At 33.3% G+C, this 23,765-nt stretch overlaps 5 protein-coding genes across 6 annotated transcripts; 2 read left to right on the top strand and 3 right to left on the bottom strand.

Annotated features, from left to right (window-relative positions):
• LOC109362933 (high-affinity nitrate transporter 3.1) lies at positions 141–1,083 on the top strand. Its single transcript, XM_019609032.1, has 2 exons — positions 141–373; positions 515–1,083. The coding sequence occupies exons 1-2, from the start codon at positions 244–246 to the stop codon at positions 1,000–1,002; spliced, it is 618 nt and encodes a 205-aa protein (XP_019464577.1). The 5' UTR covers positions 141–243; the 3' UTR covers positions 1,003–1,083.
• LOC109362932 (manganese-dependent ADP-ribose/CDP-alcohol diphosphatase-like) lies at positions 1,041–4,275 on the bottom strand. The gene is made up of 2 exons (XM_019609031.1): positions 3,896–4,275; positions 1,041–2,676 (listed from the first exon to the last, which is right to left on the bottom strand). Exon 2 carries the CDS (start codon positions 2,646–2,648, stop codon positions 1,674–1,676), a length of 975 nt encoding a protein of 324 aa, XP_019464576.1. The 5' UTR covers positions 2,649–2,676; positions 3,896–4,275; the 3' UTR covers positions 1,041–1,673.
• Positions 6,283–11,349, bottom strand: LOC109362729 (quinolinate synthase, chloroplastic). The gene is made up of 7 exons (XM_019608723.1): positions 10,462–11,349; positions 9,095–9,379; positions 8,649–8,867; positions 8,335–8,514; positions 7,390–7,902; positions 6,817–6,978; positions 6,283–6,724 (listed from the first exon to the last, which is right to left on the bottom strand). Exons 1-7 carry the CDS (start codon positions 11,176–11,178, stop codon positions 6,659–6,661), a joined length of 2,142 nt encoding a protein of 713 aa, XP_019464268.1. The 5' UTR covers positions 11,179–11,349; the 3' UTR covers positions 6,283–6,658.
• LOC109362336 (serine/threonine-protein kinase AFC2-like) lies at positions 14,863–18,358 on the bottom strand. Its single transcript, XM_019608057.1, has 11 exons — positions 18,162–18,358; positions 17,402–17,594; positions 16,931–17,111; positions 16,800–16,848; positions 16,592–16,706; positions 16,280–16,371; positions 15,984–16,134; positions 15,798–15,862; positions 15,616–15,713; positions 15,431–15,533; positions 14,863–15,310 (listed from the first exon to the last, which is right to left on the bottom strand). Exons 1-11 carry the CDS (start codon positions 18,258–18,260, stop codon positions 15,167–15,169), a joined length of 1,290 nt encoding a protein of 429 aa, XP_019463602.1. The 5' UTR covers positions 18,261–18,358; the 3' UTR covers positions 14,863–15,166.
• LOC109362334 (cytochrome P450 71A26-like) lies at positions 19,058–22,345 on the top strand. Of its 2 annotated transcripts, XR_002109394.1 has the most exons (3): positions 19,058–20,001; positions 21,526–22,214; positions 22,289–22,338. XR_002109394.1 is itself a non-coding variant. In XM_019608054.1 (2 exons), exons 1-2 carry the CDS (start codon positions 19,099–19,101, stop codon positions 22,135–22,137), a joined length of 1,515 nt encoding a protein of 504 aa, XP_019463599.1. In that variant the 5' UTR covers positions 19,058–19,098; the 3' UTR covers positions 22,138–22,345. The 2 variants fall into 2 exon arrangements, 1 of the variants encoding a protein (XP_019463599.1); XM_019608054.1 differs by having other exon boundaries at positions 21,526–22,345.

The following is a 23,765-nucleotide window of genomic DNA, read 5'->3' as shown; positions in this document are numbered from 1 at the left end:
TTATATAAAGATCTAAATGAAATCTTACTTCAATAGATTTATTTTGGTTTTCCTTATGACAAGAAAAAAGCTGAATTTGTCTTCTATTATTTCTTAATATCTAGTGGGATTGGGCTATTTCGTATAAAAAGGCTGCAAACTCAATGTATCCCCACTCAGATTTCATTGCATGTGCTCTCCTCACACTTTGACTTTACTTTCAGAACAAAAAACTTTGTTGCTGAAGTTGAAAACTGGGTAACTATGGCAGCACGCTTGCTTTTCTTAGCATCAATTCTTCTTTGCTCTTTTGCTGGAACGTGTTATGGGAACGTTCTCTTCTCTTCATTGAAAAGAACCCTTGATGTCACCGCTTCCCCTAAACAAGGACAAGGTAATTAAGCAAATTCTATATAGTTATCATTGTTATTATTATTCACCCTCTAATGGTTGATGCAAAATTACAAATTGAATCAAATCAAGAAAAAATGCACATTTATGAACTGGGTTATTAATGTAATTAACAATCATGCAGTTCTTTTAGCTGGATCAGATAAAATCACTGTGACATGGGCTCTAAACAATACCTTACCACCTGGGACAGACTCTTCTTACAAAACCATTAAGGTTAGTCTGTGTTACGCGCCCATCAGCCAAAAAGACCGCGCGTGGAGAAAAACCGAGGACAACCTCAAGAGAGACAAGACGTGCCAACATAACATCGTAACCAGACCTTACCTTGCTTCAAACAAAACGTTGCAAAGTTTCGAGTTGGTGATTCAGCGTGACGTGCCTACAGCCACGTACTTCGTACGCGCCTATGCTTATGACTCCAATGAGGTGGAAGTGGGTTATGGTCAAACCACGGATGCGAAGAAGGGCACGAATTTGTTTGAGGTGCAAGCAATCAGTGGGCGCCACGTGTCACTAGATATATCCTCCATTTGCTTCAGTGCTTTCTCGGTGGTATCTCTGTTTGTGTTCTTCTATATTGAGAAGAGAAAGCAAAAGACTCAGAAGTGAGTGAATGAGTGAGTGATACAAAGGGTTGTTTTCTTTTGTGTATTGTCTTGCATTGCATGCCACAACAGACTCTCTCTGATATAAAGAAAAACATGTAGAATTATATAAGGGTTTAGGTGTTGTTGTTAGTTATCTCTTTGGGGTATGGCTTTTTAAACTTAAAATTGATGTTGCTAGTTCTTCATTTGCATCAGCGTGATAAAATTGATGTTTTGGTATGGGTATCCCAAATTACTACTGTGCATTTTGCAATTATTATATGATAAAAGTAAAAGATTTGACTAGGAATTATTCTATGATTACTAATGATAAGTCATGAGCATGATCTTACATAAAACTCACATTAAGAGGAAAATGGCAAATTATTAATAATAAAACAAGTTGATACCTAAGATTGGATATAGGACAATTAGAGCAGTTGGTCACCATCACAGCAAAGTGTTCATTGAATTATATATGAAGAGCAAAAGTGCCTAACAGTTTTACAATAGCAATCAAAAATTTGCACAAGCAAAACATTTATGAGGAGACCTTTAACAGTGGTAATGCTTGTTACATCTGTGCAAAAAGTTGCTGGTTCATGAACTTGCAAGTTGCCCAATTCAACTGAGTCATTCAAAACTTGCACTGAGGACAAGAGTCTCTAATCTTCTCTATTATCAACATTGTCATCACAAATCCGCCTTAGGATTAAAATACATGTGTGTAGTTCGCATTCTGTCGGTACCATAAAGTGATATTTTGTCATCATAAACATCAGCATATCCAAATGCATTTGTACCAGGAGGACACTCCAGGGAAGCTTCAAGAACTCTATGGTGTACTCCATGGGAATCAATGGAATATCCACCTTTGTGATCGTGTCCAGATATACACACCTTCACACAATTGTATTTGTGTATCAGATTCATTACTTCTTCATAATTCCACAAGAGTGCTTCCTTGGATGATGCACCAGGATGTAGAGGCAGATGGCAACACACTACCACTTTCTGTTTCAGTTTTGTTGCATCCTGAAGAACACCATTGAACCATTCCATTTGTTCCTTTCCAATACCTCCATTAAACATAAGAAACCTTCTTTCAAGGCCAACCAAACCTGTAGGATTGTTCTTATCTTCATTTGGATTCTTCTCTCTGAGGAATTTCAAGGCCTCCAATGTTGTTGGATGATCTTGAGGCCAACCAATGGCGCTATTGTCATAGCCATCAAGAACTACAAATCTATATTCTGGTACTGGTGAAAAATCATAGTAAGCATGGCCTCGTAGACTCTTAATCTTTAACAAGGGAAGTAACTTGCTGCGAGGAAGATTGTATAGGCAGTGATTGCCAATCAAATGATACACAGGTCCATTGAACATCTCAAATTCATCCACCATTTTCTTTACAGTATTAAGAGATTGATCTTTTGGACAATATCCATCAACAATATCACCTAAATTTATCACAAACTTATGTCTCTGATGATTGTTCCATTCTTTCACTGCTCTCTGTAATACAAGAAAACTATGCCTATAATACCGCGGAACACCGAGGAATGAACGACCGTCCGGAATGTCTGCATATTGAACATCAGAAATCAACCCAAAAGAAAAGAGAGGTTGTTTCCCATGTGCAGTAGCTAGTCCATTTGCAGAACCCATGGTGTATCTCTCTACTCTCCACAAGCTCCTGTTAGACACACATCATTTATAATGTCAGCAAAATAGGTCTATCAATGTGCATGTGTAATATAAAACATAGAAAAGTCTATTTCATTTACAAATTGTACTAAGAAACTTGGTTAGAATGATAATAATCTAACTACTTCATTCCTTTAGAAATCACTGTTGAAACAGCTGAAAATTTGTGAATCTCATCACGTTAGGTAGAATTTGTGAATCACTTCACTTTCAAGGGAACTATTTTAAATCCTATACAGTTGTAGGGTTTAAATCGAGGAACAAAAGAAAGCAGTGATCTCAACCACTAAGTAAACTGACCTATCATCTGCCACACAGAAAATCGAAAGTTATGGGAATGAAGATAGAGAAACCACACACAAACAACCATAAATGACATTTTGCTAAAATGGCCTGTCTTCAAATTATCTATATGAAAAAAGCACATATTCCTTCTATAACATAATTGCGAGTGTGGCCAAGTGTACCAGTTTCAAATTAATGAAAACTTAATTTCCAAATCAAATATAAGTATAGATACAGTCATACAGCACCACAATCTGATTGCAAGGTACAGCTCCAGGAAAAAAACCTTGGCTACAACTGATGATATTCTCCTTTTACAGTTTACAGTACTGCATAGTGATCAATATAATGAAAAAGAAATGCAGAACTTGTTCTGAGCATGCTATATTTACAAGCAACATGGAGTATTAGAAGAAGAAAAAACAAGAGAACTACTGAATCCTGATTTATGTGAATATAAAACAACTTCCAAATGAACAAAGAAAAACAGCTAATTATAAAAGAAAACTCATCCCTGATATCTAAGTCCAAATTAACTTGATCTGAATAGAAATTAGAAACTAGGATGAGTTAGGTTGGATATTCACATCACATGTTTCCCCCCACATTGTTTCTTAATTGTATCTATAACATATATGCAGGTTGCAAACACATTGGAAAAAAGAGAGTCATTAAGTATTATATTAATTAAATTTGTATCTATAATCTCTCTTTTCCTGATTTGAATCAATACAGCCGAAACTTTAATACCATTATACGTGGGGTCAGCTTCTATTTCCTGATTTGAAACGTGCCAAAAATACATCTCAACGGAACAAACAACCAACTAGAATGTGACAAAAGCAAACTAACAATTCATTGGTTATAGAGACGCAAGTAAAGAATGAGGCAACATTACAAAAAAGAGAGAAAGAGAAACGTACTTGGGTTGCGAACTTGCGATTATGGTGATGCTAATAATGTTGAATCGTGAGAAGCAGAGGAATGATGTAGAATGTAGAAATAAGAGAGGTTCGACAGCGTTAAGGTGCAGAATTTCAGAACCAACTATGTAGAATGAGTCATATGTGTTTTTTGTTTGGGGAATTGCGAGAAGTTAAATGTCTAAAATTGTCGTTATCGGGTTGTCAGAAACACGGGGTCTACCACTGTTTTACAATTTAGACAATTGCATAACACCGAACTCTTCTACTTTTTATGTTCTTTAATGCCACCTGTATTTGTAATTTCACATGTACCTCACGTCCTTGCCCAACCACATTGCTTTACTTTTCTCTTCTCTTTCAAGTTTCAACTTAATTGCAGCTCTCCCGTTATGCTTTTATATTATAATAATCTAATTATATCAGTAAATCATATCTGTATCTATTCCTTGACGTTTATAGAGTAAAAATGAGTTTGGAATGAGATATTGATGAAACTAGTATGAGATTGTTATTGTCAAGATTAAGATCTGATATTAACAATGAGGAGATAAACACACACTCCAAAAATTTCTTATCCTAGTACAAACCAAATGTTATTTGTTTTTTATAAGTAAATGTATTAAAACAGACACAATAGGTGCCAACTCAATTATATCTTATAACAAAGATCAACATAAGTAAAAGTATCGATACATCATCGTATAAAGGTGTAAGAAAAAGATCCAAAACAAGTTGAAAACTATATCCAAGATCTAATTTGTATCACATTCATAATCTAAATGTAGCAAACATCATTGAGTATATTGTAACAACTAACCATAACAATCTCCCCAAAAAAATTACCTTTACCAATCTTCCAAAAAAATAAAAGTTTCATGAATCTGAAACAATTATTTAACTTTATTTTGGTTATGTTTTCAAGATTAAGTGATACAATAAAATCTCATCTTACCATTATTCGACTTCAAACTTACTTGGATTCAGTGTTATAAAAACCGGTTCATGCCGGCCAGTTCAACCGGTAAACCAGTCAACCGGTCCCAATATTGGTACGATACAATAATCATATTGGTCATGCCATCATACTTTTTAAAATCAGTCAGTTTTCAATTGAACCGTATCATTCATATTTGGGCCAGTTTTTATTTAAAATTAAATTTTTTATGAAATTAAAAACATATTGATTTTTTATTAATTTTTAACATTAATAATAGTATATTATATTTTTATATCTAATTTCGCCGGTATACGGTTTAATTAATGAACCACCAGTTGAACCGTCATACTATTATACCAATACCAGTACTCTAAACAGTTTGATAATCGGTACGATATTAACAACACTGCTTATTTATGCTTTGTCTCGTTATTATCTTAACTATTTAAAAGACTGTCCTTTTAATCAACTTTGTTATGTTGTATTGGTTTTCAGAATGGCTGCACTTGAATAGTTGAATTGACTTGTGCACAATCATGTCAAATAAGATTTTGAAGATAACAAACTTGAGTATGTTAATTTGGTATGGGTACTATAAGTTGATTTGGATGACTTTGAATCTATCAACTATTAAAATTATACACTAATTTATACTGGTGAATTGTGGATAAGTTTGCAATCCATATTGTATACTACTATAAATAAACACATGAAAAGTTTAAGCCTAAAAATTGATTATCTATTAACCATCTCTAGAGATTATTTGATGCAGATGAAAATGAGATTGTTCATTATGTGAAAATTTAGCAAGGGTAAGACAACTGTAAAAAGAGAGTGAAAAATAGAGAAAGTGATTTAAGTAAAAAAAAGAAAGATGTTTTTGACGGAAGAAAGAAGATTTGTGATATTTTCACAGGTTATAAATCTATATCATTCGAGTCAAATATATTAATTTTTTAGCTTCCCACATGTATCCTTGCACTGGAGGCAATCCTATCCGAGCCGAAAACATCTATAGGTACATGATGCTAACTCTCCCGACGGGCATTTTTTTCATCCACAAAACTCAAACCCGAGACCATTCTTAAGGGGAATCAAGTATGTACCACTTAAACCAACGTTCGTCGGTAGTCAATCATATTTGTTTGTTGATTTGGACTCATTACTAAACTAAAAAAACCAGAACAATTTCTAAAAAAAGAATATTACTTAAAAGAACCTGATATATCTAAACAACCCAAAAAATTGTTGATGAAGACGCGTGTACATCCCTAGTAGCTATGGTTGTCACTAGGTTCATGGGTTGAGATTTGTTAACCCTGGCTGAAAGAATAACAAAAGTTATTGGGGATATTTATTTATTCTACCAAAAAGAGAAAATTACAACAGATGTGATGAATCCAGAAGAGATTTTGTTTTAAGTTTAATTAGTTTAACCAGTTTAAACGGATAAATTTGTGATTACAATAACAAGGGGAAAATTGCTGAGCAAATAATTTAATGAATGTATGATGAACAGTAAAGGAAGGAACTCCTCAGATATTAGCTGAGAAGCATTTCTTGCTCGAATAAAAGAAGTTTTGAACCAAGTGTTTTACATTCCAACTTTCAGAGTGGGGAATAAGCCAAAAATGCTATTTCATTCATTTCTCTATATCAGATATCAAACTATATTTTATGATCTATCTAAATAAGCAACGTAAGACCTTTGGTATACAAAGGGAAACTAGCAGAACAAAATCTGGCTGTTGCAGCAATTACCTTGCACCTACCTAGCGTTGTTGCCAATTGGAATTGTTCACAAGACAGCAGCATATATGATATCACATTCCATTGTCTTGACGATGAAGAATCTGACCAACTAGCCTCTCTGGAAGTTTTTTAGTTGCCTGTGGAAGTATCCAAAGGTGAGTCGAACAACACATGATGGTCAAGTGAATCTTGGTGAATAACAGAAAAAATTATACTTCAAGAAACTAACCTGGAAGTTCCTCATGTGCAAAATTGGTTCGCATCCAACATCTGCCACAGATTTGCCATTTGGAGTCTGCAACTTAAATTCCGCAGCCTTGTATTCAGAAAGGATATTTTCTTGATCAGGTAGGTTATGGCAAACTTTCAGGAGTGAGCCAAGAGAATTCATCTGAAAGGTTAAAGAAACAATCAGATGGCAGCTTCCGAGAAAATAAAATGAATAGAACATAACTACTTAGTCCGTATAAGAGCCACATCTTATTCACCATTGACCAACCTTGATGAGAAAAGGTCCCATGAATAAAAGTCTAACCCATTACATACTTGGGACCTTATAAGGCCACCCAGTGCATGAGACTCCCACCGACGGGGTCTAGGAAGGGTAGTGTTTCCACGAGACTCCCACAAGCAAAGCAGCCTTACAGTTTGATCATAATTATTAACCAAACTGTGGTTCTGGTTTAGGTTCAAGGTCTTGTTAATCATATAGCAGACTTTAAGTTGACTATCAATTGACCTGAGTCACCTAACCATACCTAAACATGCAAAATAGATTACCAAGCAAAATGACAAATTTTACCTTCATGTATGGACAAGATGCACAGCCACCATGAATCGAACAGCCCTCCCCACTAGCTATTCCTGGTACAATGGGAAGCATAATATCACCCAGTTGAACAGAATGATGACTCGAGGACGAACTTGAGGATGTTTTTGAAATTGAGTCTGACGAAACTGGAAAGACTATTTCAACAGTAACTTTTGCTCCTTGAGATGAAGATTTTGCATGCTTTAATAGACTACGAACAGTTGCCACAATTGATGTCACCATCCCTGATTCTGTCCCTAAAACAAATTGGAGATGATCATCAACATTTCTATCCAAAGCTTCCCGAACTCTGTCTTTTATAAAATCTAATATATTCTGGGTGGAGCCTACTACTCCCATTCCCCTTCTCTTTGCTTCCATTGCCAATGAAAACATCTCTCCAGGTACCTCAAGGTGAGCAGTAAGGAATGCATCACAATACATTTCTTTTATCTTCTCCACGACTTCATGTCCAAATAGGTGGTGAACAATGCATGTTCCATCCTGGCACCAAGTGGAAAGACTGTATAGTCATTACATGAACAATATAAACTATAGGGGCAACAACAAGGTGGCAAGCTAGCTATAAATACAAGGCAGATTTTACACAAGCAAATCATACACAACTATTTAACAAAGCTTATACCAACTCAATGTGATAGAAAGGGGGAGAAGGGATATATACATATATGGAGAGAAAAGGCAATATATAATAACAATAAAATATCATAATCCATTGTATCATTGGCAAGTGGGAAAAAGAAAGTACAAAAAAATTTAATCATCGTCAAGTGGTAAAAAGAAAGTAAAATTAAAGTTGACTCAAAGATAGTGTTCCATGACAGTGGATAAGAAGCATGGCTTATAAAAATTGCAGATTCAATTGTGAAAAAGTGGATTTTAACTTAGCTTTTCAAATCAAGCTAAAGATTTTACCTGAAAATAGTTAAGTCGTGGTAGTAATGATTTAATAGAGTCTAGATTGTGTGCTGGATGTATCACCGCAATATCATCATCGGTCAATTTTGTCATTTGTTGGAACAGTTCTTTAATATTTGCACCCATGTAAGAATCAGGTCCATACCATATACTCAAATCTGGCACTTGAGCAAATGCCTGCATAAGACGAGACCAAAATATTCTTTTAAGAAAGAAACACTAAATAGGCTTGGTAGTGATAATTACATGATGCATCCATGTGAACATCACAGAGCCAAAGAGCAATATGAAAAGGTTTGTATCAGACCAACCTGTAGAATAGTCTGGACAACATTTGATGAAGTACAAGTTATTGTTGGCACAAGCTCATGAGCATATGCCTTTGTCTCTAACTTAGTATTTATGTATATGACATGCAAAGAAGGAGCAGACCTAGAAGCTTCCTCAAGATACTTCATATAAGTAGGAGTAGCTGCAGCATCAGCCAAAGAACAGCCAATTAGCTCATTTGACATTCTATACACACCAACCTGCATATAAATATCAGAAGAGAGTTACGGACTAATATGTAGAGTGAATTTTGCTAATATCTTTTACTGCAGCAAATGTCAAATACTTCATACAAGCCATGTGCTAATGTTATAAATGGGAAACAAAAAAATAGACCCCATCTGGACAAGCTTCACATGTCATTGTATATTATGCCTGGTTACAGCTATCTTCAAAAAATGTGAGGAACAACAAGAGAAGGGCATACCTCATTAAAACCAGCTTGATCAAGGATAGCACGCACATTTTCTGACATAAAATCCACTCCAAGAACGGTTATGAATTGGCATCCGGCTTTTGCCATTTCAACTGCTGAATCTGCCATGACCAGGGAATCAGATATATGGATATGTGGCCACTGCTTCTGAGCAGCAGTTAAAATGCCTTGAACTTCAGGATCCATGTAAAAGTGAGCAACAACACCAATTTTCTTCTCCTTTAGCACATTGACTAGTTCATCAACTTTTAACACATTAGGGAACAGGTATTTTGCCTGCAGCAAAGCTAGAAGGAAATTAGGAGTTTAAGACATTAATGTTATCAGGGAATGTTCAAATAAATCATGGCGGTTTGTGGTCAAAGCGAAACATTATGGTAACAGTTTTTTAATCATCCTTGATTATATGGATATGAGATCCAATCCTTGGTGCGTGTGTAACTTAGAGATGAAAACGCACATTCAAGTAGGTCAACCCGAAAGAAATCCTTGGCAGATTCAGGTACAGTGGGGGTTTCAATAAAGGCAGAATATGGGTGTATAAACGCATTCGTTACACAGAACTTCAGAACATAATTTTTTGACATTTTCCAATATGGAATAATATTTAAAGTAAAAGCACCAAGGGGGACATAGCCATGTACACAATCACAAAGTAAGACCACAAACCAACAATCATTAAAACAACAAAGTCTTCTCTCCTTTTAAAAGAGAGAGAATAAAAGCATCAGATTCCTGCAAGTTGCAACAAAAAAACAAGACCCGCTGACCGGTATGCACTCCTTTAATAATTGTTTGCTTTTCAGATGCTGTTGAAAGATGGAAAAAACTTCTCCAGACAGTCATAGCTCCATTTTACAATAAGATAACATGTGTATAGTTATCTATGAAAATATAGTATATGTATAACAGTATAAGCCATGGTTATAAATAGTGATAGTTAGCATTGTATATGAATTCAACATGGCTTAAAATGTCCTAATGTTGGTTGCAATATGGTCAGATGTGGTCACAACACTATGGTTCGAGACCACACTACAATTGCGAGTTGATGCAGTTGGGATGGTCATTACAAACACAATACTGCAGCTGCATCAGGTCAAGCAGTCCCTCAATTCGAAATTATGCCATGGGTTGTATTTTTCTACGATACAATAGCGCTACAAGCACTCGAAAACAACACCTACATATTTTCCTATTCTAAAATCACACAAAATACTAAATAGCACTACAGCCACTAAAAAACAACGCCTAAGATTATTCCTATTAATAATCACCTAGCAAACAACCATTAAAAACAGAAAAAACATGAATGCGAGGAATAAATTTGAAAGTCGAAACGGCAAGATAGTGCTAACCTGAGCTTCGGCATAACTTCCTTTAGGAACAACACCATCAGCAGTAACAATCAACGAAGGAAAAGCTTCAAATGGAACCTTCCCTTCACTCTCAGCCACCAACATCTTAGTCCTCTTCTGCATACTCACCAGAACGTTGTGCCACGTGTTCACCCTCGAACGGCTACCACTACCTCCACCCAACCCAACAACATTCACTTCAACCAAATCATTCGTTGTTATTTTCAAAACCTCTTCAGGCTTCGACCCATCAAGAACCCAAACCAAGCACGCACATAACCCCCGAGTTATTTCCGAATCGCTCTCCGCGCTGAACCGGACCTTCCCATCCCGGTCCAACCGGGCATCAACCCAGACCCTAGCCGTGCAGCCCATAACCCGGTTCGAGTCAACCCGGGATGACTCGTCCATTTGCGGCATGAGTGACGCGTAGTGGAGTAACCGCTTCAAACGGTCGAGTGGATCTGAGAGTGAGTGAAATTCATCGACGAGGTGTTGAAGCTTTGAAGGAACAGTTTCTGAGTGAGTGAGGGTAACAGAAGAACACGAGAATGGGTTTATTGGTTTTGAACGGCATCTGAGAGATTTGAAAAAAACAGGGTTGGGTTGGAAGGTGAAGGTTCTGGGTTTTGGAAAAGGTGTGAGATTTGGGTTAAGGATGGAGAAGTTAGGAGAAAGAGTGTTAGTGGAAACCATGGGTGATGCAGAAGAATACATGAGGTATGAGAATGGGAATTGAATTGAAGAGAATGTGAAGGGTTAAAATAAGTGAGAGGTTGAGAAGAAGAAGAGAGAATAAAATATGGAAGAGGACCTCCACCAAAATGGAAGGAATCGAAGAAAGGCACAAAGGGGATGGTGGATCATGAGAAAGGTGCTCTGTTTGTGTTTACTTTTTCATATTCCAAACGCGAGGTAGAGTTACGGTCGGTGCTTGAAAAAAAACAACTTTTAATAACATATTTATTTTTTTGGTTAGAATAAAATTATACTTTATTAAAAATAAATAAAAAAACATGTAATTATCTCTTATTATAGGAGAAGTTCATTGTTCTCCCGTCCATGACTCTCGTGAGTCCGTGACCACATCTAGGGAATACAATCCTACAGTGGAACAAGTAAGCTATGTCAATATGCCTTATATCATAGTTGTAAAAATCAGTATGTTTCGCGCGATTCTATCACTAAACTGGTCCAAATATTAGGGCGGTAAGATAATTATATCGATCATGTACTCATATCAGTTAAAACTAATTCAAAATAGTTATACTGGCCGATTTTCAATTGAACCGTACCCGGTCATGCTGACCGGTTTTTATTTAAAATTAATTTTCTAATGAAAATAAATAAAATTATTGATTTTTCAACATCAATGTTAATATATTATATATGTATATTTAATTTCACGAGTATTCAATTTAATTAGTAAATCATCAATTGAACTGCTATATTGTTATATCAGTACTTTAATTGGTTTAATAACCGATACAATATTAACAAGAGTACCTTATATGATACACATTTGAGGTATAATTGTCAAGGGTGTGTTGTACTTCTGAGCTAATAGCTCGTCATAATTAGCTATTAGACAAAAAATAATAATTTGATTCAAATATATAATTAATTATTGTTTAATATATAATTAATTAATGTTTAATATACTTTATTTATATTAAGATGTTTGAATCATTCTGATGCTAATATTATATGTGGTTTGATTAGATCTTAAAGTATAAGATTAATATTGTACAAACACTTTCAAACTCATGAGGATCAGAAGTGAAAATTTTACATTTATTATATTCAAACAATATTTGAATAATTAAAGCGGGTTTTACTTCAAGTGATATATATTTGATTATCCTTAGTAAAATTTTGAGTTTAAGTCTTATGGATGAAAAACATATTTGCTAGAAGAATTAGTTCACATATTTATGGATATTTCTAACTCAGACAATATTGTCTCTCGTGCGAGAATATCTGGAGGAAAACACAAAACTAAACAAATTAAACACGTAATCTCAAAACATCAACACATTAATTTTGATGGGAGTGCTTCCGTTCTGGGCCATGTCGTCATCATCACATATGTAGAACAAAATAAGCATTCTTCATATTTATAAAGGTTAGTGTTACATATCATTGCTAAACTTTCATATTTGCTCCTTTAATTTATCATGGAGCAGGATGAATAGTATCATAAGTATCACCCAAACTCCTATATCCCAATTCCCAATCAAGTTGCATAAGAACCGTAAATAATGTCCAATCTTAAAAATCCATTCTACACAAAATTATTATCCATCAAAATAAGTTGTTCAAATTCCTAATAAGCAAAACTAATATATTCTAGTTCAAATCTCTCATGTTGCTAGAGTTAAAACGAAAAATCAAATTGAAACATTTAGTTTTCCAAAAACCAATCCAACCAGATTTAGGTTTTACATTTTGGTTTGTTTTGGACCATTTTTTTCAATTTTATTTTTAGATCAATTTAGATTTGAATACCTTTAATATAGCATATAAATTAAGAAATATAATTAACTATTTATTCTAATTAAATTTATATAGTGTGGTTGTTCTTTTTCTATAGTAATTCATTTTTACTTATTATCTAACTAATTATCTCTGATTATAATCGTAAAATCATTAATTAATTTACGCTCGGTTATTCATAATGAAATAAGAACATTATTGTTTTATTCTTCATTGTGTTTTTCTTAATTTCGATTTTTTTAAATAAGAATATTTTATTGACCAAGAGAAAGTGACGAGAGATAAATGTTGTGAAATCCAGATAAGAATAAGAAATATATTTATCATTGTACAAAAAATATATATTGTTTTTATTTCATTATGAGTTGTAATAAATTATAAACTAATGTGTGAAACACAAATAAAAATGAAGATTTTATTTACATGCTTTTAATAAATGAGAAAAATAGGAATAAATGTGTTTTCCTAAAATGACATAAATACAAACAAAGTATAGTTGGATTTCATTTTAGGACAGTGTTAAGAAATTCCTAATAACATTGTTAATTTTACTATTTTGTATATCTGAAATAGTGTTATCAAGACACTTGTTAAGATAACCTTTTATTTTAATACCGTCAAGGGGTTTTGACACATTTTGATTTATCAAAAATAAGGTTAACCTTATGTCGAGAATGATTTCACAAATTTGTTGTTGATGCATATAAAAAAATTATAAATATACCAAGTTTCAATATAAATTTATTTTAAAAATAAAATGTATTATTAAACATAGATAGAGAGCCGAAAAACATTTTTAGTAAATTAATAATTATAAAGTTAACTATACTATTTCACACCGTTGTTAGAATTGTACCAGTTATCAAACTGGTTAGGGTACTGGTATAATGGTATAGTAATTTAAATGGTGGTTCAATAATTAAATCACATGCTGGTTAAATCGGATATATATATATAAACCTATAACAAAAAAATTTAAATATGTAGGAACTCAAATTTATAATCCATTTTCATAATTTACTCAAAATTCACATAAACAAACAACTTTAAGTCTTTAATAAATTCAAGGTCTAAATTACAAAACATATATCAATCCAAAAGTATCACTTAACAATCACAAAATATAAATAAAGGACACAAGTTTAGAACTCACTCTACAAAACAAACAAATTTGGAGTTCTAACATTTAACACAAGGAGTTAAAGTTGTCTCATATTGAGATTATATTTTTATAGTAAATACTATCTTCAGACAGTACTCCAGGATTACACAAATGTCACTGAGATTACAACCGAATATTAAGAACCAAAAGATGTAATATAAATATACATTAGAAGCATGTTTCTTGAAGTATTAAAGAATGGTTGGAAAGATGAGTCACCTTATAATGAGTTTTAAAATTTAAAAATATATATATATATATATATATATATATATATAAACCAACTGTTTAGTCAAATATCAACCAGTTCACAGGTTTTGACCGATTTTGATATTTGGTCAGTTCAACTTATCATATCAGTTTCGGGTATGGTTAGTTTTTACATGATTGCTATTTCGTAATTCATATTATATTTTCACTTGAGACAGATTAACCAAAAGTAAAATAATAAAAGTGGAATTATACCTCGTAATCATGTAGGTTATGGTATCGAGGTTTGAGGTTCATGTAGGTTATGGTGTTTCTATCACTTTTCTTTGGGTAAGCTCGTGTAGTTGAGGTCCATGTAGGTTATATGACTCACAGACGCTTATCAGTTTAAGGCTAGTATTTGTGCCAATGTCACGCAGGCATAAATAAAAACTGCGGGTCTTCATGCGTTAGATAATAACATTTCAGGTACAAAGTACAGCCTATATATATAAGCCATCTTAGAATAACATTAGGTTCAATAATTTAGAGGAAAACTGAGATTCAAACCATATGACTAACATTTAACATTGTTCTTCTACACTTGAAATCGGATTATTGGTCAGCAATAATATATTCATTCAAAAATTGTAAATGACAATCGACTAGCAAAGCATTGGAGTGGGATTACTGCTGAAAAGCCATCAGTACCGCCTTTCATCCAAAGTGTAAGATAATATTTACAAGAGCACAGCTTTCCTTTGTAACAATTAAAGCCAAGCATGACATTGCTAGAACGCAATCATATCCTTGACATGGTTGATGCAGCAGCAGCTAAATATTAATAATGGGTGTGTATCATCTCCTAAGGTGATCTCTAAAGAAAGAATGTCTGAGAGCTTCCTTAGCAGTAAGTCTTTCAGAGGGGTCAAACCTAAGTAATCCCTGCAAGAGATGTATAAGATCACCAGCTGAATGATCAACGTGCTGCATAATGAGGTTCTGCAATTGTTTCAAAAAATTTGTGAGTAAATAAATATACATGTCATTCAAAACTGTTGCCAACATTAAGCAATTCAAAATATTATATAGTAAAACCAGAAAGTAAATAACTAGACAAACCTGCAGCCTAGGAAGCTTCATCACAGCTTTAATACTTTCCCTTGAGGCTGCACCCTCTGGCCAGTCTAATCTACCCTTTCTAACATACTTCTCGGCATGTCGGCTGAACACATAGGAAATAAACACTACCCATTATGTACAAAGGTCAAACAATTAAAAGCAAATTCTGATGGTAAATCACTTACTCAAGTCTCTTCAACATGTGTTGTGGTAATGTCCCAAGCACCCTCTCCATCATTGCAAGGTGCTCTAAATTCTCATGAGTCTGAAACAAAGCTTCACCCTGCAACAGATGCTCCCAAATTGAGGAAACAGATATACCAATGTGCTTTAAACAGATGTTATCAACAGGACAAGCCAAACATACCGTGCATAATTCAACCAATATACATCCCACACTCCATATATCACACGGATAACTCCAGCCATGTCCTACAAAACCATTGCCAGAATCAACCATTTAGCAGAGACAATGCATAATAAAATTTACCATCATGCACATACAAAATTAAAACAAAAACATGCAATTCATTCAAAAAGAATTACACCATACCGAGGATAACTTCAGGTGCCCTATAATGACGAGTTGATACTATGTAATTCTGATCTTCTCTCTCATATGTGGTGCTGCCAAAATCAATTACTTTAATAGCACTTGACTTGGGCACCCTTTTAAAATAGGAACTTGGTGACCTGGATGAACTCTGTTAAACAAAAATAATATACATCAGTAATTGAATCTATATTCACACCATTATGAAATAATTATAACTACCACACAAATATAGTTACATAAAGTGCAGAAATCAATAACATCAAAATGTAAAGGTGAATACGTGAGAAAGTTACCTTGTAATCAGGAACTTTGACATACTCCGGTGATACTAAAAGTATGTTCTCAGGCTTGAGATCAGTATGGATCATGGACAAGTCGTGCATGACTGCAATATTATAGAAGCAAAAAACCCAATAAGCAAGCTAACCAACAATGGCAAAAACTTCACAGTCTGATGATATACTATGCGTACAACAAAATACGTGATATAAACAACAAAAACATGCTTATGATGATAAAACATGAAATTTGCACAGTACAGAGTGAAAAATGAAGAAATGGCTTAAAAGGAGAGTAGGGAACTGGTTTAAGTAAATACTACACACATGTTATACATTCCAATAGTTGTCTTCCAATCTCACGGACAAGATCAATGGGAAATGAGCGATAATTGTTTTTCCGAAGAAAATCGTATAAGCTTGGCCCAAGTTTCTCAAACACCTGTTAAAACCATTTGAATTCACTAACATCTTAACCCCCAAATTATTTGTATATTGGGGAAATCAATGCATCACAAATCAATCAAATACTTACAATACATATATGATTACGATAGTCAAACCAGTTCCGTAATTGCACACAACTGCAAGGAATAAGCCCATTTAACCAATGCAATTGAATCAAAGATGTTACACAGGTGCCAAAATGGAGCTAAAATTACTTACCGATTGCCACCTTTATCATGTTTGCCAAGCTGTTGCAGTACCTCAATTTCAATCATGGCTGCATCTCGGTACTTATTTATCCCACGGACAATTTTTATGGCAACCATTTCCTTCCTTTCTCTGTCCCAGCATTCCAACACCTGCCCAAAAGTTCCTTCTCCCATTTTGCTGTGGATCTTATCTGCAAACATGATAAAGAACAAGTGTGAAATATGGAAGCCTGAAAACATTTGAACATAGAATTCCGAAAATGTTTATATCTACAGGCATAAAATGATCATTTCATAAATTTTCCTACTTCTGGAACCAGTTTTACTATAGATAAAACTTAGTCCACATAAACATTGAGTGAGAATGCATGTGAATCTAAATGCTTAGTTATGCAAGAAAATAGTAGCAGATCTATTTTAAATATATTTGACCATGACAGTTATGAACCTAAAGTCCTTAATGATGGTAAAGTGTATTTACAGCGAGAAGTTAAATTATCTCCAATCGCAAACATGTAATGCCCATCTTTGTCATCTTCTCGCCATGGGGGAGAACCATTTCGAGCAACTCCCTTAACAAATAGAGAGCTAGTGGTATGTTCAGAGGGACCCCTTGAAGGAGCATAGCTTGAAATATTCCCAATCTCTTGTCCAAAAAACAATCCTACCTGAGCCTACACAACCATTCATTCACGTACAACTCATGGTTAATAAAATAAAGATTTTTCCCACTTCCATGAACCCTCATCTATATGCCCTTATGCCATCACAATTTTTTACAAAAACACCAGATAATTCACATCAGAATCAGAACATGTAAAGACAATCCATTCACAGATAACATTAAGATAAGGTTCCAGAAATTATATCTTATTTTGCACCTGGCCTGGCTGACCAGGTTAAAAAGGTTTTTTTTCATCAGAAAAGAAATCCTTTGCAGAGAAATTGTGCATGATAGTATATTAAATCAACGAAGATCTGAAGATATATGTTGAATTAGAAAGAAAAAAAAGTTAAGAAAAGCATACTGAAGCAGATCAACAAATCCATTAATTAAAAAGGATAAACCTAGCAGATCGATCAAACAAAACAATCGTTGCATATAAACTAGGAGATAAAAAACAATTTAAGCTGAATGAAACATACATATCATATAAAAAATTCACCAGATCTACATCCATAAAATTAAAGGACGAGAAAAATAATACAAGATCTGAGATTTTTAGGATAAAAGAAATTACCTTGGGTACCTCAGGGATGTCCCAGCCCAATCTTGGTCTCTTTCTTGGGCGCCGATCCATGTGAGTGTGAGGAAATTCGAATACGCGTTCCATCTCCATGATTTCTTAGATCTGTGAAAACTCCAAAGAAAAGTTCGAAGGGAAAGAATCGGATGAAAGAAAAATATGTTTCTTCACGAAGATAATGCTTAAAGAACCCTAATTTTGATGTTATCGAATAATAAGAACCGTTGAGGCTATTGAGGAGAAATCTGAGCGTCCACGTGTTAATTTAATGGAGCATGTGCTGTCATCTGCGGACTATGGTTAAATATGGGCCAGCCCTTAACTAGAGTTGGGTAACGTTTGGTGGAAGAGCCGACCCTTAACCAGAGCTGGGTAAGATCTGATGTAGCAATTTCAATAAAACAAATATAATATATATGGATTGTTAGTATAAAGATTTATATATGATTATATATTATTTATTAAAAAAATAATAATAATTAATTTATATAATATAATAATAATATATAAATTTCATACATTATTATTAAGTAGTATATATTAGATTAGTTATTTTTTCTTTTGAATTTTCTCTCTATCTTAAATGTGTTATTTCATCTGATAACAAAAACAAGAATAGTCTTCATTAGTGGTGAGAGAAAATACTTCATATTTATATTTTTTTTTTTGTAATAAGAAAAGTTTTATTTCATAGTATTTTTCCTCTTAAGTAATGTAAATTTTTTTAAAACTAATTAAAAATATATTTAAATTAAAATTTTAATAATTAAAATAATTTGTTGACTAGGATAATAAAAAAAATTAGATAAAATATATCCACAACCTTAGATGTAGGATGAGTATTATTTCTATTAATAGACTTTTTCATATAGAACTCAATATTTTGGGTAGTTGTGCTGCAAGTGCAAAAAGCTATTGAGGCCCCTGTACAATGTTATCCATTGCCTTGTTCTCCTTCCTCCTTCTATTTTTGTTATTCAAATGGTATTCCAATTCTTCAAGCAACCAAAACTTACCACCTTCCCCTCCAAAGTTCCCAATACTAGGAAATCTCCATCAAGTTGGTCTATTTCCTCACAAAACATTCCAAACTTTTGCAAAAAAATATGGCCACTTGATGCTGCTTCATTTTGGGAGGGTACCAGTTCTTGTGGTATCATCAGCTGATGCAGCCCGTGAGATAATGAAAACACATGATCGTGTTTTTGCAAGCAGGCCTACTATGAAAATGTCTGATATAATTTTATATGATTCCAAGGATGTGGCAGCATCAAAATATGGAGAGTATTGGAGGCAAATAAGGACAATATGTGTGTTACATCTCCTTAGTGTCAAAAGGGTTCAATCTCTTTTTACCGTGAGAGAAGAGGAAGTTGCTTTGTTGATGGAAAAAATAAGAAACTCTTCTTATTCCTCCTTACCAGTGAATCTAAGTGAATCACTCTCCACTCTCACCAATGATATAGTTTGTAGGGCTGCACTAGGAAGAAAATATGGTGGAGAAAGTGGAAGGGAGTTCAAAAAGATGATGATGGAGTTTACTGAGCTAACTGGTTCTTTTGTTATAGGGGATTATATACCATGGCTTGACTGGTTAACTCATATTTCTGGATTGTATGCTAGAGCAAAAAGAGTGGCTAAACAATTTGATGATCTTATGGAAGAAATTGTTGAAGAGCATATAAATCGCCAGAAAGGAGCCAACAACAGTAGTCATGATGATCCTTCAGTTTCTGAAGACCATAATGATTTTGTAGACGTGTTGCTTTGGATCCAAAAAACAAACGCAGCTGGATTTCCTGTTGACAGAACTATCATAAAGGCTTTGACACTCGTAAGTATTAAAGATGTTGCATTTCCTGTAGAAGAAATTGCTGTAAGATTTTGAACTAATGGTCCAATCTTTATTATTGATTTGAAATTACAGGTCATAACTCATAAGTTTAGGAACAAATATATATTGTCCTAAGTCTGTATTTATTTGTTGTTTCGTATAATTAAAAATATAGCTAGTATAAGATTTGAGAAAATATATTTTTGTTTATAAGTTTAGTTCATTAATACTCAATCTATAATGAAAATGTATTTTCAATTAATGAATCCCGATTTTATGGATAGGATGAAAGGTAAACGAGGGCCTTACGTTAATAGGCATGTCTCCTAATTGCTAACTTGTGGACAATATTGACAAACTTGACTGTTTACTTTGGCCTCACCTAGCTGGTGATACTCCTAGCTTGTGACAACATGTAGAGGGGAATGATGTTTTTCACTTTAATTTTAAAGCTACAATTGTATTAACAGATGTATATCTATTATCTATTGTCTCACAAGTTGTATCACTGCATGTACTATCAGTTGTGATTGGTCAGAAAAATAGTTAATTATCATTTTTTTAACTTAAATATATTTTCTTCAACAAATCAGAAACAGATATTAGATGTAATGGTACAACTTCTAGGACAACAAATATATTTCTTTTATTAAGTTAGGTATAATAATTGAACTTCATGATGGACCCGGTCATGATTGAGTTCGAATATGGTCGAATTTCATCGAGTATGAGGTTGTATTTAGGTTTAAAAATTAGACTCAATTAATATTTAGAACTAAGTACGGGACAAACATGACTCAATCAGACACGTCCCATGATTACTCATTCGATATGTTTATATGCACTTATTCAATTGGGTAAAGAGTAAAGACATTTCTTTGACTCATAATATCCTTGTTTCATTAAAAAAAATCATGCATATATTTAACTGATTAACAAAATATCTATATATATATATATTATTTCATATCTCAAATTATATATATACAATAATAAATAATATTGAAAATATTTTATCAAAATGAGGTATGAATAAGATCTAAAGTGAAGTTCGAGTTCAAAAGTTGGCAATGATCGCCATTTATGATCGGATTAGCTTTCGAATATAAAGCTGGGTCTAAGTTCTAAAAAATAATTCAATTAACATTTATGATCGAATAAGAGACAAGTTTTAATCATCCTAAGCGGATAAGAGTTGCACATTTTTTCAGTTTTTACCCCGACGAGTAAACTTCTTTTGATATTATAAAATAGATTGATACAATATTAAATAGGGTATCATTGCCCAGAGAACAATTCCTTGTTTATGCTCTATCCAGCTCACTTTAGTGGTTTGCAAATTTAATTTTCCCTTGTAACCACGTCTAATTAATTAATATGAACAAGGAATTATAGCTTGGATAATATTAATATGAAATAATAAAAACTGTATACATGTGTTCTTTTTCTTCTGGGGTCTACTGCAACCTTAATTATGCCCTATTGTATAGCTCACATTGACCTTGTACTTGGTATTTGTTTTAGGATATATTTATTGCAGGTACGGACACAACATCTACCTTCCTAGAATGGGCAATGACAGAACTCATAAGACATCCAAATGTCATGAAGAAACTGCAAGATGAAGGAAGGAATGTGGCTGGTGATAGAATACACATAGCTGAACAGGATTTGGGTCACATGCCCTACTTAAAGGCTGTGGTCAAAGAAACTCTGCGCTTACATGTCCCAATTCCACTACTAGTCCCACGTGAAAGCATGCAAGATATTAAACTGAAGGGTTACCACATTGCAGCTGGCACAAGAGTAATTATCAATGCTTGGGCCATTGCAAGAGATCCTGCATATTGGGATGAACCTGAAGAGTTTAAACCTGAGAGGTTCTTGGATAGTTCAATTGATGTCAAAGGGAATGATTTCCATGTGACACCATTTGGAGCAGGGAGAAGGATTTGCCCAGGAATAGCGTTTGCTATGGCTGTCAATGAAATTGTGCTAGCCAATCTGGTCCACCAATTTGATTGGGCACTACCTGGTGGAGTTGCTGGGGATACCTTGGACATGTCTGAAACAGTTGGGTTAACCATGCATAGAAAGATTCCCCTTGTTGCAGTTGCAACACCACGTAAGAATTAAGAAGTAAACTAGGGGAAACATTAAATGTAAATCACATAAGAAAATATAACAATTTCTTCACCTAAACCTGTGTAAGTTGAGTCATTAGGATTGGGCTTGTGATTAGGGTTTGGGTAAGTTGCATGATGTTATAGTTCTGAACTTCATGATCGTTATTGTACCATAAGAAATAAGTATACTCATATGCTCAGTAATCTTGTGTTGGGTTGGTAATCTTAATTTAAACCAAGCGTTTAGGTAAATAGGGAGAGAGATTTTTAAAAGATAACTTGTAAATAACCTACAAATATTTTATTTGTTGAAATTAATGTTAACACTAAAAATATAAAGTCTTAGAATAGGTATTGAAAATTTTATTTGTTGGGCAATTTGGTTCTAAAAGTTACATAATTGGATGCTAATTCTGTATTTCACAAATTAGTCTTAAAGTTTTTACTTTTTATATTCACCCAAATTAATCCAATTTTATACTAATTAAATTGTTTGAGGAAGTAAAAAAAATGTTGGTTTAGTATCATAATACTCCGCTAAATTTATATTATTTCTTAATTAATTTATAGTAAGCATGAGAATAAATTAGGTCAATGTAAGGCTTGACTCTAGAGTATTAGTTTGACATAGGTCAAACTTTAGGGGTCTAATTTTACCATTCAGTGCCTAACATATCCTGAAAGCCTATTTATTAACATACTCATTGTTTATAATACAACTTGAACTAAATTATACATACCAATAAAAATGGCATATTCCCTTCATTATTTAAAAATGTTTTATCATTGAGTATCCCTACTACACTAATGTGAATTTGATAAAATTGTTTATTTATGGTGAAAATAAGTGCTATGTTTATATCGATAAAAAAAACCAGTAGTTCTCAACCTATAAATAGGCCAATCGATAATTTAAACTTTAAAATATGAATTATATATATAATGAATTTATTTAAACATGTCAATCTATCAAAAAAAAAACTTAAGACTTTTTATGGGATGTTATGTCAGCTATTTAGATAAATATGTTATTTTTAAATCAAGCCTATTGTAATCCTAACTTCACAATGCGAGATATATGGCTCATTCTCAGCCATACCTTATTGAAGATTATTTAGTTTGAAATATTTAAATGAGTTTCTGTATCTATAGCAATAAGAATGATGCAATAATGATAACCAATTCACAGGCGAGATTAGAAATTAAGAATAATTATTTCATCTCTTATCCATTTCTAGAGCTTTTTAGGTTTAATATTTATGCATTAATAATTATTAATGTACAAATTTATAATAGCTTCTAATTAGAAGGAATGACAAAAATATTCGACCTGTAGGTATTCACTAAAATAGGTACCCATAAAATAACTTATAAATGAGAACATGTATTATGATACCCGCTAAAATAGGTACCCATAAAATAACTTATAAATAGGAACATGTATTATGATACCCGCTCAATGAGTATCCACATATTTATAAACTTATTTTTTAATAAATAATTAATATATATATTACATATTTATTATTGTTTTATAATGCTCTTTAATAATTGAAATATAATGATAAATTTAGTATGTACGTAAAATTTATTATTTATGCAATAATTATTTTATATATATATATATATATATATTTT

The sequence above is a fragment of the Lupinus angustifolius genome, chromosome LG12 (assembly GCF_001865875.1).
Source record: "Lupinus angustifolius cultivar Tanjil chromosome LG12, LupAngTanjil_v1.0, whole genome shotgun sequence".
Classification (NCBI taxonomy): Eukaryota; Viridiplantae; Streptophyta; class Magnoliopsida; order Fabales; family Fabaceae; genus Lupinus; species Lupinus angustifolius.
Note: the sequence above shows the minus strand (reverse complement) of the source record. Positions and strands in the feature narration are given on the sequence as shown.

What these genes read in the sequence shown, in the direction of transcription:
- LOC109362336 (XM_019608057.1), bottom strand. Translation starts at nt 18,260, where the DNA reads ATGGAGATGGAACGCGTATTCGAATTTCCTCACACTCACATGGATCGG. An exon ending in TCAAAGTTCCTGATTACAAG is followed by an intron (nt 16,135 to 16,279) that starts GTAACTTTCTCA and finishes TTTGTTTAACAG; the next exon opens with AGTTCATCCAGGTCACCAAG. An exon ending in CACATGTTGAAGAGACTTGA is followed by an intron (nt 15,534 to 15,615) that starts GTAAGTGATTTA and finishes CTATGTGTTCAG; the next exon opens with CCGACATGCCGAGAAGTATG.
- LOC109362334 (XM_019608054.1), top strand. Translation starts at nt 19,099, where the DNA reads ATGTTATCCATTGCCTTGTTCTCCTTCCTCCTTCTATTTTTGTTATTC. An exon ending in TCATAAAGGCTTTGACACTC is followed by an intron (nt 20,002 to 21,525) that starts GTAAGTATTAAA and finishes TATTTGTTTTAG; the next exon opens with GATATATTTATTGCAGGTAC.
- LOC109362932 (XM_019609031.1), bottom strand. Translation starts at nt 2,648, where the DNA reads ATGGGTTCTGCAAATGGACTAGCTACTGCACATGGGAAACAACCTCTC.
- LOC109362933 (XM_019609032.1), top strand. Translation starts at nt 244, where the DNA reads ATGGCAGCACGCTTGCTTTTCTTAGCATCAATTCTTCTTTGCTCTTTT. An exon ending in TTCCCCTAAACAAGGACAAG is followed by an intron (nt 374 to 514) that starts GTAATTAAGCAA and finishes ACAATCATGCAG; the next exon opens with TTCTTTTAGCTGGATCAGAT.
- LOC109362729 (XM_019608723.1), bottom strand. Translation starts at nt 11,178, where the DNA reads ATGTATTCTTCTGCATCACCCATGGTTTCCACTAACACTCTTTCTCCT. An exon ending in GAAGTTATGCCGAAGCTCAG is followed by an intron (nt 9,380 to 10,461) that starts GTTAGCACTATC and finishes GCTTTGCTGCAG; the next exon opens with GCAAAATACCTGTTCCCTAA. An exon ending in TGCACATGAGGAACTTCCAG is followed by an intron (nt 6,725 to 6,816) that starts GTTAGTTTCTTG and finishes ATACTTCCACAG; the next exon opens with GCAACTAAAAAACTTCCAGA.